Source organism: Manduca sexta, unplaced genomic scaffold (genome assembly GCF_014839805.1).
Source record: "Manduca sexta isolate Smith_Timp_Sample1 unplaced genomic scaffold, JHU_Msex_v1.0 HiC_scaffold_3688, whole genome shotgun sequence".
In the NCBI taxonomy this organism is placed as follows: domain Eukaryota; kingdom Metazoa; phylum Arthropoda; class Insecta; order Lepidoptera; family Sphingidae; genus Manduca; species Manduca sexta.
The window spans coordinates 1-12052 of record NW_023594783.1 but is presented as its reverse complement, the minus strand read 5'-3'; the positions used below and the strand labels follow the sequence as shown (position 1 = coordinate 12052).

The following is a 12052-nucleotide window of genomic DNA, read 5'->3' as shown; positions in this document are numbered from 1 at the left end:
CTTAATACTTAGTTTTCTTCGTATCAAAATGTAAAAGTCAGTACTTACTTACGTAAAAGCTCTAAATAAAATACTGGCACAAATGCTTTAGGAATTCTTCTGGCACAATAAAAATATCATAGAATGACATAAACCAAAGAATTTATGTCAGAAAACAAAGACAAATAAACTAAAGTTTTGCTTTATAACGGTAAGATTTTGCTAAAATTTGTCTATTGGAATTATTTAATGAGAATAAACGCATTGCTAAATATTCACAGGAACATATTCCATAATGCCCATTGTGATGAGTAAGGATGAATGGGCACGCATCACCAGATGGACTGACACGAACCGGGAAGACCCCGGTGGTTCGCCGACGCGACGTCAGGTCGATACCGGACGCTACCAGCAAGGAAATGACTAAACACTGGCCAAATTCTGTGGAGGTGCTTAGTTCATAGTCTGTCTTAAAACGATAGATGTTTTAAGCAAATTCTTCATCATAGTATCTACTAAAAATAATTTGATTCTGGTCTAGCGGTAGGGTAAAATATCGTCTTCCTTGGATCCTGGATTCATATAATTATTGTCGGGCAATATTTTTTGCCAGTTTCAAGTAAAAACATTAGTTCCTTAGTTTGTTTCTCTAAACAATCGTTTTCAGGCACATAGCCAAACTTTAAAAACATAAATCTGCCAAAACTTTAGTCACGAATGCCAATATTTTACTGTTATGAAAATGAACCTACTTATTTATAAATAAAGACACAAAGACAAAAATAAAACAATCCATTCGTGTTGTTTCATATCAGAACGTAAACAAACGCAACGAGGAGTTGCGCCGCGAGAGATCGCGGAGGCCGAGGCTAATACTCGGTTCTACAAACGCTACGTGAAGCAGCAGAGGGAGCAGCAACGGGCTGATGCACAGCGCCAGAGACATCGTGTTTAAGAACAAGGACGCGCCTAAAATGTTACTCGGGCGGAGGCAGAGCTAACCACAATCGTTGAAGGATTTAACGCCCGATCAGTTCTGAATAGCCTTATATCAAAGATCACTTCTGCCTTATATCATCATGGGAATAAGATGTGAAGAAGATAACGCTAGCAACGTTGGTTCTAAGTCGCGCCCAAACTTTTGCTCTGAGGGGCATGGTAATCCTGAAATCGTTTAGAGAATTTGTTTTATAGCGGCACGGCGAAATTTCCCCATTGCACCTGATGGTAAGTGGCGGGGTCCAGTAGAATGTCGACTACTAACTAGAGATGATTACCTCTCGACAGTCGATACAATTATGCCGGCCTATTGGAATCGGATTACAGACTGATCCCGGAACGCGACACACTTACGTGAGCCACTACGACGGGTTTTAACACCTTGTGTACGGTGGTCGCTATCCGGACGAATATAAAATATATCCTACCACCAGCCAGTTTTACTGTGTCCATGGCACTAACAATATTTAAACAGATAAGTACCTGTAACATAAAAAATATGCTTAAATTTATTAGTGGCAAAAAAAATACTGGAAGTAAATTACCCCATAATTTAATTTGCTCAGCTGCTATAAATGCTTTATACTAATTAATTATAACTGAATCTATCTTATTGGTAAATATCCCGCAGTGCCGTTATAGAAACAGTGATACAGAAAGAGCGCATGGAACAGCTCAAATTCCTGGAAGAACAGAGGCGTCTGCAAGCAGAACAGAAGAGAAGAGACGACGACGACATAATCCAGAAAGCTAACGAATGGAACCAACTGATGGCAGATCGAAAGCAGAAACGATTTGAAGTCAACAAGGGACATCAGAAGGAGATAGTCGATCAGTGAGAATAATCTTATATTCCTTCTATCAGCCAGCTTTAATAAACGATCTCAATCCAAACTTCAATCCGATTTCGAGAATAAACCAATCAAAATAAATCGTTTGTAAGCATGTCATGATAACTTTGTTGTGATCGCTCCATTTTCGCGATATACAGAAAAAGCGTTTGGGTTCGTTTATTGAAAATGGTGGTATAAATTAACTGAGTTTTTATATCACTTCTTCTTAATATTATTAATTCGAAAGTTTATGGAAATATTGGGACGTTATGTCTAACGTAAGTAAAAGTAGATTTAGATGAAATTTGATTATGACCATGTACTGAATTATTTAAAAGTATCTATGTGTGGGAGTTATTTAAAAGTATCTATCGACAGGGCCAATGAGATCGCCGAGCGAAACAGAATTGAGTACGAGACGGAACTGAATCTGCAGAAGATCGACAACATCAAAGGCAAACCGAACAGATGGAGGCTATTAAAGAGTTTGAAACTAATTTTGTGAGTACTTCTAACTTAGTATCGAGGAATTTCAAAAATATACAACCATAAAATTCAACATTGTAATTTTGAAATCATTCGGTACCTAATGATATTATGTTTACGCGAAAGTTGGACATTAAAATTTAATTTTTATTGGACCACCAACATCTAAAATTTAAAAAGTTGTATATATGTAAAATGTAGGTAGATATTGTAACTTTGACTTTACGGATGAACAACACCTCAGTCCCCCCCGTGACCATGAAGGCTGCAAAGTCTTCGAAACGTCGGGAGAAGACTAAAATTTAAAACCGCGGTAAAATCCGAAAAGTAGTTTAATTTTAATGTCTAACGTTCGCGTAAACATAAGAAATCATTATATTTTGTAATATTAAAAATATCTTTCCATTGCAGAAAGCAGCAGAAAAGGCCCGCATCTGGTCCGACATGGAGAGGTCTAAGGAGGAGAGAGCAGCGGCGCAAGGAGCAAGAGGCCCGCGACCGCATGGACGACCAGCCTGATGAACGTGCTGCTCAGGTCCAAGGCCAGGATTGATAGGAGACGGAAGCAGACCGAGATCGACGTATGTTCTTTTGGTTTTATATTACAGCTTTTCATGTTCTATAGGTTAATTGCTAAATATCTAAATGAAAAAGCTGCGGCACTGATGAGATATCGGCAATCGATGATGGTCTTAATGTTATGAAATACGATTACTAAATATCTGTGTTGGTTTTAAATGTTGTGGTTTTGCACGGATTGCATTAAAAAGTACTTCAAGTTTAACAAATACCTGGCGGCCGTTATTGATAATGAATATAAATAAAACTGATTTTAGCTTCCATTCGAACTCAAGAATAAGTCAATTCAAATAAGTTATTTGTAAGCGTATGAAAACCCTATGTACTGTTTGGTGCATTTTCACTATAGATCGGGATATTTTATGAAAACGGCGCTTAGGTATTGAAGATCCTTACACATGCCATTATCTATCTTTCCAAAACGAGTAAAGTAAGGATTATTACCAATATTCCCACAGTTGAAGAACGAGAAACTGCGTGTGCTAGAGAAGATCAGTCAGAAATTGGAATCTGGAGACGCGGCGCGCGAGGAGAAGGAACAGGCCATACTGCAGAAGGCTATTGAAGAGAAAGAAGCTATGTGAGTGAGGTTCATTTAATACTACATGTTGCTAATACCTTTGCCTGCATGAAAACCCATTCCTGTTTCAAAAAGTCCATAAAGCATCATAAACTCCAGCGCCCTCTATTTAAATAAAAATATATTTCGCATGAGAGCAAATTACCGAAATAAAAAGTAAACTTATATATATCTGCACCACCCTAGGGCTAGGCCTATGGCTACCCGCCTGTATACTTTGCCGAAATAAATAAATATATTAATCCAATAATTAATCAAATCAATAATTTTCCGACTTTCGCAGTTTATGATATTAGGAAGATACAAGTGTATACCTAGCCTAGAAAAGGTAGCTTGTTTTATGTAACCTTTACGCTTATCATGCCTAGCACCGCTAATTAACTTCTACCAAGGACGTCGCCAGCCGATGGCCTAGGAGGCAAGTTTATATAGAGAATGAGAAAAGTATGAATTGTAGGTAAACTCGAGAGCACATGTTCCTCCACCACTCCCGCTCTCCCTCTTTAACAATCACATAGAGCAGAGCGTAATTGAGCGTACGGAATTTTAGTAATAGAATTTTATAGTTAGGAAATTCATTCTAGTGAATTCATTCTAGTTTCGATGTACGGAATGATCGATCAAGCAAGTCAAGTCAAAGACTTAGGACTTTGATTGCTTTACATTTGGCAATGTTTTAGAATCTCTAGGAGGGGGGGGGGGTGCCCCCCCTGCCCCACCCCCTTCCCTCTCCTTGGCGACGCTCTTGACTTCTATCATAAATCTGCGATAACTTGTAGTATGATTTACAACGGGGCAGCTCATAATAAACTTTAATAGATAATTCCTGTGTCGCAACACTTAAAAGTGTAAAATGTCTAGAGCCATAACGTAGCAGAACGAAAATATTGTCTCACATTATAGGCCGGTGGTGTGCCGAATGTGTCATGAGAATTAAACATTAAAATGTATTTGCTGTATGGTATGGTATTGCGGTCTTCCTTTCCTCTTAGAAATTTTAAATTGTCTCTTACTGCCTCCTTATTTTGCTCACCACGAACTATAATATCTTAACACATATCTATAATATTGAAATGAAAATGGTTACTAAGAGAGAAGTAGAGGTTTTGCAAAATAAATAGGTAAGTATATATACGAATTAAGCTGAAGGATCGATCAAAGTTTTAGGCATCGAGTTCCCCGAAACATAAAATGTAACAGATGCAAATAGTTAAGTCATCTAACTTTGCTGTCCTAGTTCGGCTAGTCATAACACCGATGACATCATACCGGGCACTTGTAATGCTCATTTGATGTATTCTAACATGTGAATTGCTTACATCACTTTATAAGTATAAATGTAGTCAAATAAACAATGTTGTTGACGTCGTAAAAACAACTACTCATAAAGAATTATTGTAGGTCCTCGTAGCCGCTATCACCTCGAGCAATCTTTAATACATTATTTCTGTAAAGAAACAATTTTGATAGACCAATGACCATTTCTCATTACCACGATAGTATGAAATGCAACGTGATACTTAATTCTATTCCAGTAACGAAGCTCGCAGACAAGCAGATATACGCAAGCAGGAAGCGTTCAAGCAGCAGCGCGTCGCGGACCGACAGCAGTTCCTGCGGGATGAGGAGCAGCGGCTCAGGGAGTTCAACACCATGCGCCAGTGGGAGATCATGAACAGGTGCGGCATACAATTTTTATTTTTTATTGCGGATGAATGATAAGGCGAACAAGCCGCTTGCCTAGTGGTAAACGATACGACCCATCATAAACAATAGTGCATAGGTACAGAACTTTGTATCGCCAAGACACATGATGTTGAGTCTTACAATGCCAAGTAATAACACTAGCTACAATGTCCTTCAAACTACAATAAAACTGTGCACGCAAAATGGTTCTTGGTGGTAGAAAGAGATTGCGATTGTACCTACCCAGATGGCCCCTCGAATATAAGAGACCAGACACCTACCCCCAAATTCCCTAATATGTCTGACTATTCTCATTGACGGTAATAAAAAAAAACATCATCTTCAACTTCTGCATGTTCAGGCTTTTGCAACGTTTTGATTTCACATTTTCAAAACATAAGCGTATTTTTTATTTTAGGTTCAAGAATGCAGAGATTCATAATGAGTTCAAAGAAAACTTCGTCTACAGAAGGAGAGGAAAATTAATGAGTACAAAGAGGATATACTGAAACTATGGGTAAGGAACGCAATTATGCACCGAATATCCTAAAAAAAATTACTTTATATATAGAAACTCAGCAAAAACTATTTGTACTTCCTTAATCACCTCATGTCACTTTTATTTCTTAAGCTAGGTTTAGCAAGCGATTGTTACCATGTAGGTAAAAGATCAAGGCAAGCTGACTGCAAGTTTTGATGCTTGACTTGTTGCGAGTCGCTTGTGTATAGTATTACTTATAATATTGCCATTGAAATTCATGTGCGATATCAGTGGCAAAGGGTGAAATTTTTTGAAAGAGAATCATTACTAATTATCGGTAATAATATACATAAATACGGTTTGCAAATCGTTCTAATAATAATCAGACATTACATTAATTACGAAAAGAGAGCCGGCAGGATTCAGGTTATATGGACCCTACGCAGTTCTGTGCTAATAATGCTAATGCTAATCTAAATTTCCTTTTATGATATCGTTCCTTGTTGAGTCTAAACTATAAGCGTTGTTGGTACAGAAAGAGCGTTCAGACCGCGAGGCGCAGGAGCGCGCCGACACGCGCTACTTCTACGGGGAGCTCGCCGAACGGAAACTAAGAGACGCCGACAACAAGCTGCTCACACACGCCAACAAGTTGCTCGAGGAGGCTGCCAAACATGGCCGCCCGGACTTTGCCTTGCATAAGGCTATTGACGTAAGAACTATGTTCTTTAGTGCTGTATAAGAAAATCAAGTAGATCATCAGCCGAAGTCCACTGCTGAATATAGACCTCCCTAAAAATTTTCAGACCGACCTGTAGCGGAAGCCCACATACATAAGATCTTTATCTGGTCGTCTACATGTATTCCAATAACATTGAAATTAGAAGCTGGATTATCAGGAGATTGTAAAACAAACAAGTATCAGATCGATTACTAAAATTCCAGTGGCCTAATATCTACCACATCTAGTGTTCGTCATAATTTTACCCTTTCCTACAGCTAACTCCTGGTCAACATCAATGCTGGATTGTTTTTCATTCCCCATCGACCACTGAACAAAGCCACGTTTTGCTCCGCAGCGTTACTGCAAGCTGTACCGCCTGTACCCGATGCCGGCGCTGCCCGCGTCGCTGCAGGAGCACCACCCGCACTACGCGCCGTGGGACGGCTCCGCGCCCGACCCCTGGTACGAGGACCCGCCGCCGCCGGGGCAGGACGCTGCAGACACGGGGGCCAAGAGGGACGGCATGCAGGACGAGAAGGTAAAACATAGAACGTACATTCTGGTGCAGTAAATTAAAAGTAATGTGCGTGCATTAGCTTGTCTAACTATTGTGACATTGTAAATGAAAGGCCTGAAGAAAACAATTACAGAAGATGTATTTGACAATTAATGGCAAAAAAGTAAGCCCGAAGTTATTTATTTGTTACAAGTGAAAGGCTGGTGGGTAGTTATATTAGAGCTTCTTTACCCTCACAATATATTCGATTCAACGAAGTACAATATAGAAAATATCAACTTATACTTACGACTCTACTAGCCGGCGTCGTCAAAGCCAGAGTCGAAGAAACCTAGCAAGGAGAGCAAGCCAGAAGAGAACGTGGCCGCATACAAGCGAATCGGACCTGCGAACGGATTGCAGCGACGCAACGCACAGGTTCGTATCCAATAACCAATTATATTTACCTACCTACTTACTACCAACTAGCTACATCTATATCTACCTACATTTATACATATAATTTCTACTTTCCATCACTAGTCTCTAAAAATACCAATGTTTGTATAATTACTCGGTACTCTCCTTAAGAGATATTTTTTAAGAGCTTACTATACCGAGAAAGGAATTGGTAAGTTATATCGACATAATTTAAAATATTGTAGTATATATGATATAATGGCCTAATTTATGTACGATCTAAATCCATATCTCCAGATCAATCCGATTGAACAGAACTGAATAGAGGTGGAGCGTTACGGTCACATACCTTATTTTGGTAGGATCGATCTATAAATAACGATCAAGATCGTTTATTCGCAATGGTTGTTCTAGCGTTATTTGTTTCTGACAAAGGATAGGACTAGGTTATAATAGGACTACTTTTATTTTCCAGACGGATCTGTTGTTGCCGTCGATCGTGACAATCCCATGCAAGACGGAGCAGTGCCGCTGTGACCTCAAACACAAATGAAACTGCGCTTTACAAAATATTTCTTTTTTAATCATTTATTCGTCAACTTTAGAATTTTTGTCTATTACAGAGAGCGTTACATGGCACTTGCATGTGTGTGACTAGAAAATAGTGGTTTTGTGTCAAAATGTTTGTGTAATAAAGCTCATCGGGTTTCAACTTAAATTTACATTTTTTTTTACATCTAGCACTTAACTAAATTCTTTGGTCGTTGTGAGTGTAGATACGTACGATCCCGTGGGATTTACAACATTCAGATATCCTAAAATTACATACATTACTCTTTTACTTCATAATCAACAAAATATACATCGAATTTTCAAAGCAATGAACAAGTACCTTTGATAATATGGTGCAACTAACTATTGTGCGATTTTGTGCTCTATCACTCTGTACATAGCGACTGGAATCTGATAACACGGCATACGTAATACTATCCGTTTGCTTTGGCTTCATACGGTGTTTATTGTCTATGGTTTGTTGGAATAGACAACCCGCTGTTGTTGACTTGAGGTAGACACCTAATAAAATATACAAGTATTAACAGGTTTTTCCTGTGTACAATGTATCAATTTACTTCCAATTAGTTTCTAATAGCTAAATTGTTGAAGACACTAGAGACGAATCATCTCACCAAAATTGCTTTTATTATGTCGTCTTTACAAGTTACAACCTCACAACTGAAATTTAACAAGTAATACAATTACATCCATAAATACTTCATATAAAATATTAATTAACAGCGAGTTGCTTACAAAAATTAGGAAACTTATATCTCTTAAAATTTCACAAGACACATACATAAGTCACAAATGTTACGAGATACGCCGAATCAATTCAAAACACGTTGGAAAAGAAAACAATTTTATTTTTCTAGAAAAATTAAAGCCAAACTAAAGAGGTTTCGCAAGTTATAACCGCTTTTCTTAGTTACATTTAATATAACGACGCTGAATGAACAATAAATATTATAAATTGTAATAACAACCTATATCTATAACGGCAATATTTTTTTAATCGGTATAAATTATTAAATTGGTACATAAAAGTTTGTTATATTATGACGTCACAGCACGTTCCGTTCCACGCATTCCAGACTTACACTAACTTGTACTTTCGTTATTTAACATATATAAAAAAGTAAAACTAATCTAGTATTATGCTAAACATGGCATGAATTTGCGCTGGCGTTCCCTACGCCTGTTATCCTAATATTTACAACTACTCTTTACAAATGTCCGTTTTAACATATTTCTGTTGTAGAAAAATACATTTTCTGAAACATTAAATACATAACTTTCTAATATATTACTATTTTTGTTTAAAAGAACTATTAATCAACATTTCAGAAGTGGTATAATTTAAAGCGAATTCTCAATCGAAAAATTATATCTAAAAATCTAAAACTAATCGTTCGAATGCTTCGTCATAACAATTTAATGTCAATAAATCTAAATATATACAAAAGTGGGTGTCTAGTAAAACTTACATACATAACAAAATCTTTGACACCAAAATATTGAGTATACATTCGGCCACAATTAAATTTTTCATCACTTAAACAATAATAACAAAAAAATACTATAAATACATATTCAGTAGAGAGAAATTTGTAAGTTATAATTGTAACATATAAAAAAATAAAAAAGCACGCCCAATTGTTTATGCGTTTATCAATAAGAAATGTCAAATTAAAATTTCGTCAATATACTTTCGAAAAAAAAGAGTTATAAAATGAATACGAACATGGAATTGTACATCTCCGGCTTAAATGAAAAAAAAAAAAAACTCTTAATAACTTCTAACAAATAAATTAAGTAACACCAGAATACAATCCGTTTGGCACTAGTCTAATACTTGAGATAACTTCTTACGGAAATGCATTGACAAAACAAATGCTGGTAGCGGTGTTTTCATACAAAAAAATTAACACTGAATGACATGAGCAAGATCTAAGGCGTTTAATAAGGCCACTTTGCTGAGTTATTATAGAAAAAAGTAAAAAAATCATCCACATTTTAGAACCTGCTTCTAAATATTTTCATGTTTCATTCTTTTTATTTTTGAAATTTGTATAATGAAGTATAAAAAAGTACATATTTCGAACTTTTACCATTTATGTACTTGACTTTTATTTCAGACTCGGTTATTATTCGACAAGCAATAGGTTTTGTAAATATCTATTTATATCGATAAAATTAAATCCCTTTTTGAAAACGTCAATTGAAGAATAGTAGTTTTGCATGAAAACACTAGCACGAAACTCCATCACGATGACTACATGTATCGATCGACTGTACAGCAGTGCAGAGCCCACGGTGCGCGTGCGCAGGTCAGGGCACGTCGCGCGAGTGCACGGCGCGCTGCAGACAGCGCCCCACCAGCTCCAGCTTGCTGAGGTACGCGCCCGCCTCCGCGCCGCGCGGCGAACTGTGGCTGCAACGCAACACAAACTGTAAACATGTCGCCGGCTCATCACTACAACCTCCCGTGTCACCGCCCATTCCCCTAACTACGCCCATGACTATATTCATGGTTCTCCTTTTCATCTTTTATTGAAAGTTATACCACTAGGTATATAATAATGAGATATGTATAAAACTGAATTGGTGTAAAAAAAAAATGGTGAGCTAGCGAAATGTCAAAAAAAATCTGAAATTGAGATTTGATATTTGGACGTCCAAAACTTGGCCTTACCTCAATATGAACGGATCATCTCTCGGCGAGTTAGGATACGGTGACCGACGGATAAAGTCCACTGTAAATAAATATGACAATGAGCAACAATTTAAACTACTTAGGTAATAATGCTATGTTATAATTTGTTTTATGTAAGTCAATAGTGTAAGGCAATTGTTAGTTGGCAGTTGGGTATAATTATTTTTGAGTTTGAAATTACTCACAGTGCGGTGACCCCGGCGTGCCCATAGCGAGGTCTCTACGTAGTGACTGTCGCGGCGCCGTGCTCACGTTCAATTTAGTGGGGGTTTGTAGTCCTTGACCTAGGTCCTGTTTGGTACTGTTGAGAAATTTCATTAAATATTTACTATTACAAATGACAAATACTGTTATGGATTTTCTTGTATAAAACAGTGATTTCTGTATTTTTTAACATAACATATTAGTATAATATTGTGATGTAAGTTATAGAAATTATATGAGAGGAAAATCGTCGTTATAAGGACTCTTTTGGTTTTAAAATAATAGTATATAATGTGCGAATGATAAAGCGTGAAGGAGAGTAGTGTTAGGGGCGGTCGTACCCGCGCGAGGTGTCGGCGCGCAGCAGCGCGTTGGCGGAGACGCGCGCACGGCGCGCGCCGCCACCCAGGAAGCGCGCGCGCAGCCTGCCACACCGCGCGCACACCTGCACACGCACGCGTACGTCACCACTTGCACAATACACTACCAATACGTATTACTGCAGCAATATACAATGATTTTCAAAAACATTTATACCCAGTAAAACCACTCACCTAAAGCGATTTTTGCCGCGACTCCTTGGTGGAGCGGCAGACGAAATAAACACAGATTCTTCTCGAGTTGCGTGTACCCCTCCAGCACGCGCTGCAGGTACCTCTTCTGCCACACCAGCGCCTTGCGGTAACTCTCTAATCGTAGGCATCGACCGTGCAGATGGCGTATCTAGTAGAAGAAAAATGATTATAACTTGGTTAATAATTCTTGATTGATGCCGTATTATAATAATAATCGCTTTTATAATACATACTAAATTACGAACTAATACAGCAAAGCATAGTAGAAGACAGACAAAATATATTTATAACACCATAAACTTTTGATCAATATCTTTTCCTGTTTAAAAGTTAAATTATATCGTATAAACATATTATAAACTTCTATAATGTTAATGAGTTAAAATCAATTTACAAATATTCATAATCTTTAAATATTATCCGAACATTCACGTAGAAACATATTTACAATTTTAATTATAAGAACTTTTCAACGAAATGTGCTATATATGTCCTGCTTGAAACCTTGACCTTCATTCACACAAACAATTAAAAATCAAATCAAAATTAGAACACATGTGACATCCGTTTGAAAACGTCACTCGCGCCACCGCGACGGCTCGTCGCATCGCGCGCGACACACAACTAAACTGCACCACCAGGCGATACCATGAGAGCGTAGACCAACCGACGGGAAACATGGAGCCGAATAAGAACGACGGCGGTGAAATTGCCAGATATGATGTGAGTTCCGAAACTT

At 37.7% G+C, this 12052-nt stretch overlaps 3 protein-coding genes and 1 long non-coding RNA gene across 4 annotated transcripts; 3 read left to right on the top strand and 1 right to left on the bottom strand.

Annotated features, from left to right (window-relative positions):
- The first annotated feature begins 902 nt into the window (after positions 1-902).
- Positions 903-2316, top strand: LOC119193166. The gene is made up of 3 exons (XM_037446814.1): positions 903-964; positions 1610-1813; positions 2190-2316. The coding sequence occupies exons 1-3, from the start codon at positions 906-908 to the stop codon at positions 2314-2316; spliced, it is 390 nt and encodes a 129-aa protein (XP_037302711.1). The 5' UTR covers positions 903-905.
- Positions 2317-2815: 499 nt separating this feature from the next.
- On the top strand, positions 2816-6365 carry LOC119193165 (stress response protein NST1-like). The gene is made up of 5 exons (XM_037446813.1): positions 2816-2878; positions 3335-3456; positions 4992-5135; positions 5561-5603; positions 6159-6365. The coding sequence occupies exons 1-5, from the start codon at positions 2816-2818 to the stop codon at positions 6363-6365; spliced, it is 579 nt and encodes a 192-aa protein (XP_037302710.1).
- Positions 5602-7981, top strand: LOC119193167. The gene is made up of 5 exons (XM_037446815.1): positions 5602-5659; positions 6159-6335; positions 6703-6885; positions 7165-7281; positions 7739-7981. The coding sequence occupies exons 3-5, from the start codon at positions 6733-6735 to the stop codon at positions 7814-7816; spliced, it is 348 nt and encodes a 115-aa protein (XP_037302712.1). The 5' UTR covers positions 5602-5659; positions 6159-6335; positions 6703-6732; the 3' UTR covers positions 7817-7981.
- Positions 7982-10053: 2072 nt separating this feature from the next.
- On the bottom strand, positions 10054-11119 carry LOC119193164. Its single transcript, XR_005113870.1, has 4 exons — positions 11080-11119; positions 10720-10835; positions 10514-10574; positions 10054-10252 (listed from the first exon to the last, which is right to left on the bottom strand). It is a non-coding gene; the product is annotated as an uncharacterized LOC119193164 (long non-coding RNA).
- Positions 11120-12052: the final 933 nt, after the last annotated feature.

Coding starts and splice junctions, on each gene's coding strand:
- LOC119193166 (XM_037446814.1), top strand. CDS start 906: ATGCACAGCGCCAGAGACATCGTGTTTAAGAACAAGGACGCGCCTAAA. Junction 965..1,609: donor GCGCCTAAAATGTTACTCGG/GCGGAGGCAGAG, acceptor AATATCCCGCAG/TGCCGTTATAGAAACAGTGA. Junction 1,814..2,189: donor CAGAAGGAGATAGTCGATCA/GTGAGAATAATC, acceptor ATCTATCGACAG/GGCCAATGAGATCGCCGAGC.
- LOC119193165 (XM_037446813.1), top strand. CDS start 2,816: ATGAACGTGCTGCTCAGGTCCAAGGCCAGGATTGATAGGAGACGGAAG. Junction 3,457..4,991: donor ATTGAAGAGAAAGAAGCTAT/GTGAGTGAGGTT, acceptor ATTCTATTCCAG/TAACGAAGCTCGCAGACAAG. Junction 5,136..5,560: donor CAGTGGGAGATCATGAACAG/GTGCGGCATACA, acceptor TTTTTATTTTAG/GTTCAAGAATGCAGAGATTC.
- LOC119193167 (XM_037446815.1), top strand. CDS start 6,733: ATGCCGGCGCTGCCCGCGTCGCTGCAGGAGCACCACCCGCACTACGCG. Junction 6,886..7,164: donor ACGGCATGCAGGACGAGAAG/GTAAAACATAGA, acceptor CGACTCTACTAG/CCGGCGTCGTCAAAGCCAGA. Junction 7,282..7,738: donor TGCAGCGACGCAACGCACAG/GTTCGTATCCAA, acceptor TTTATTTTCCAG/ACGGATCTGTTGTTGCCGTC.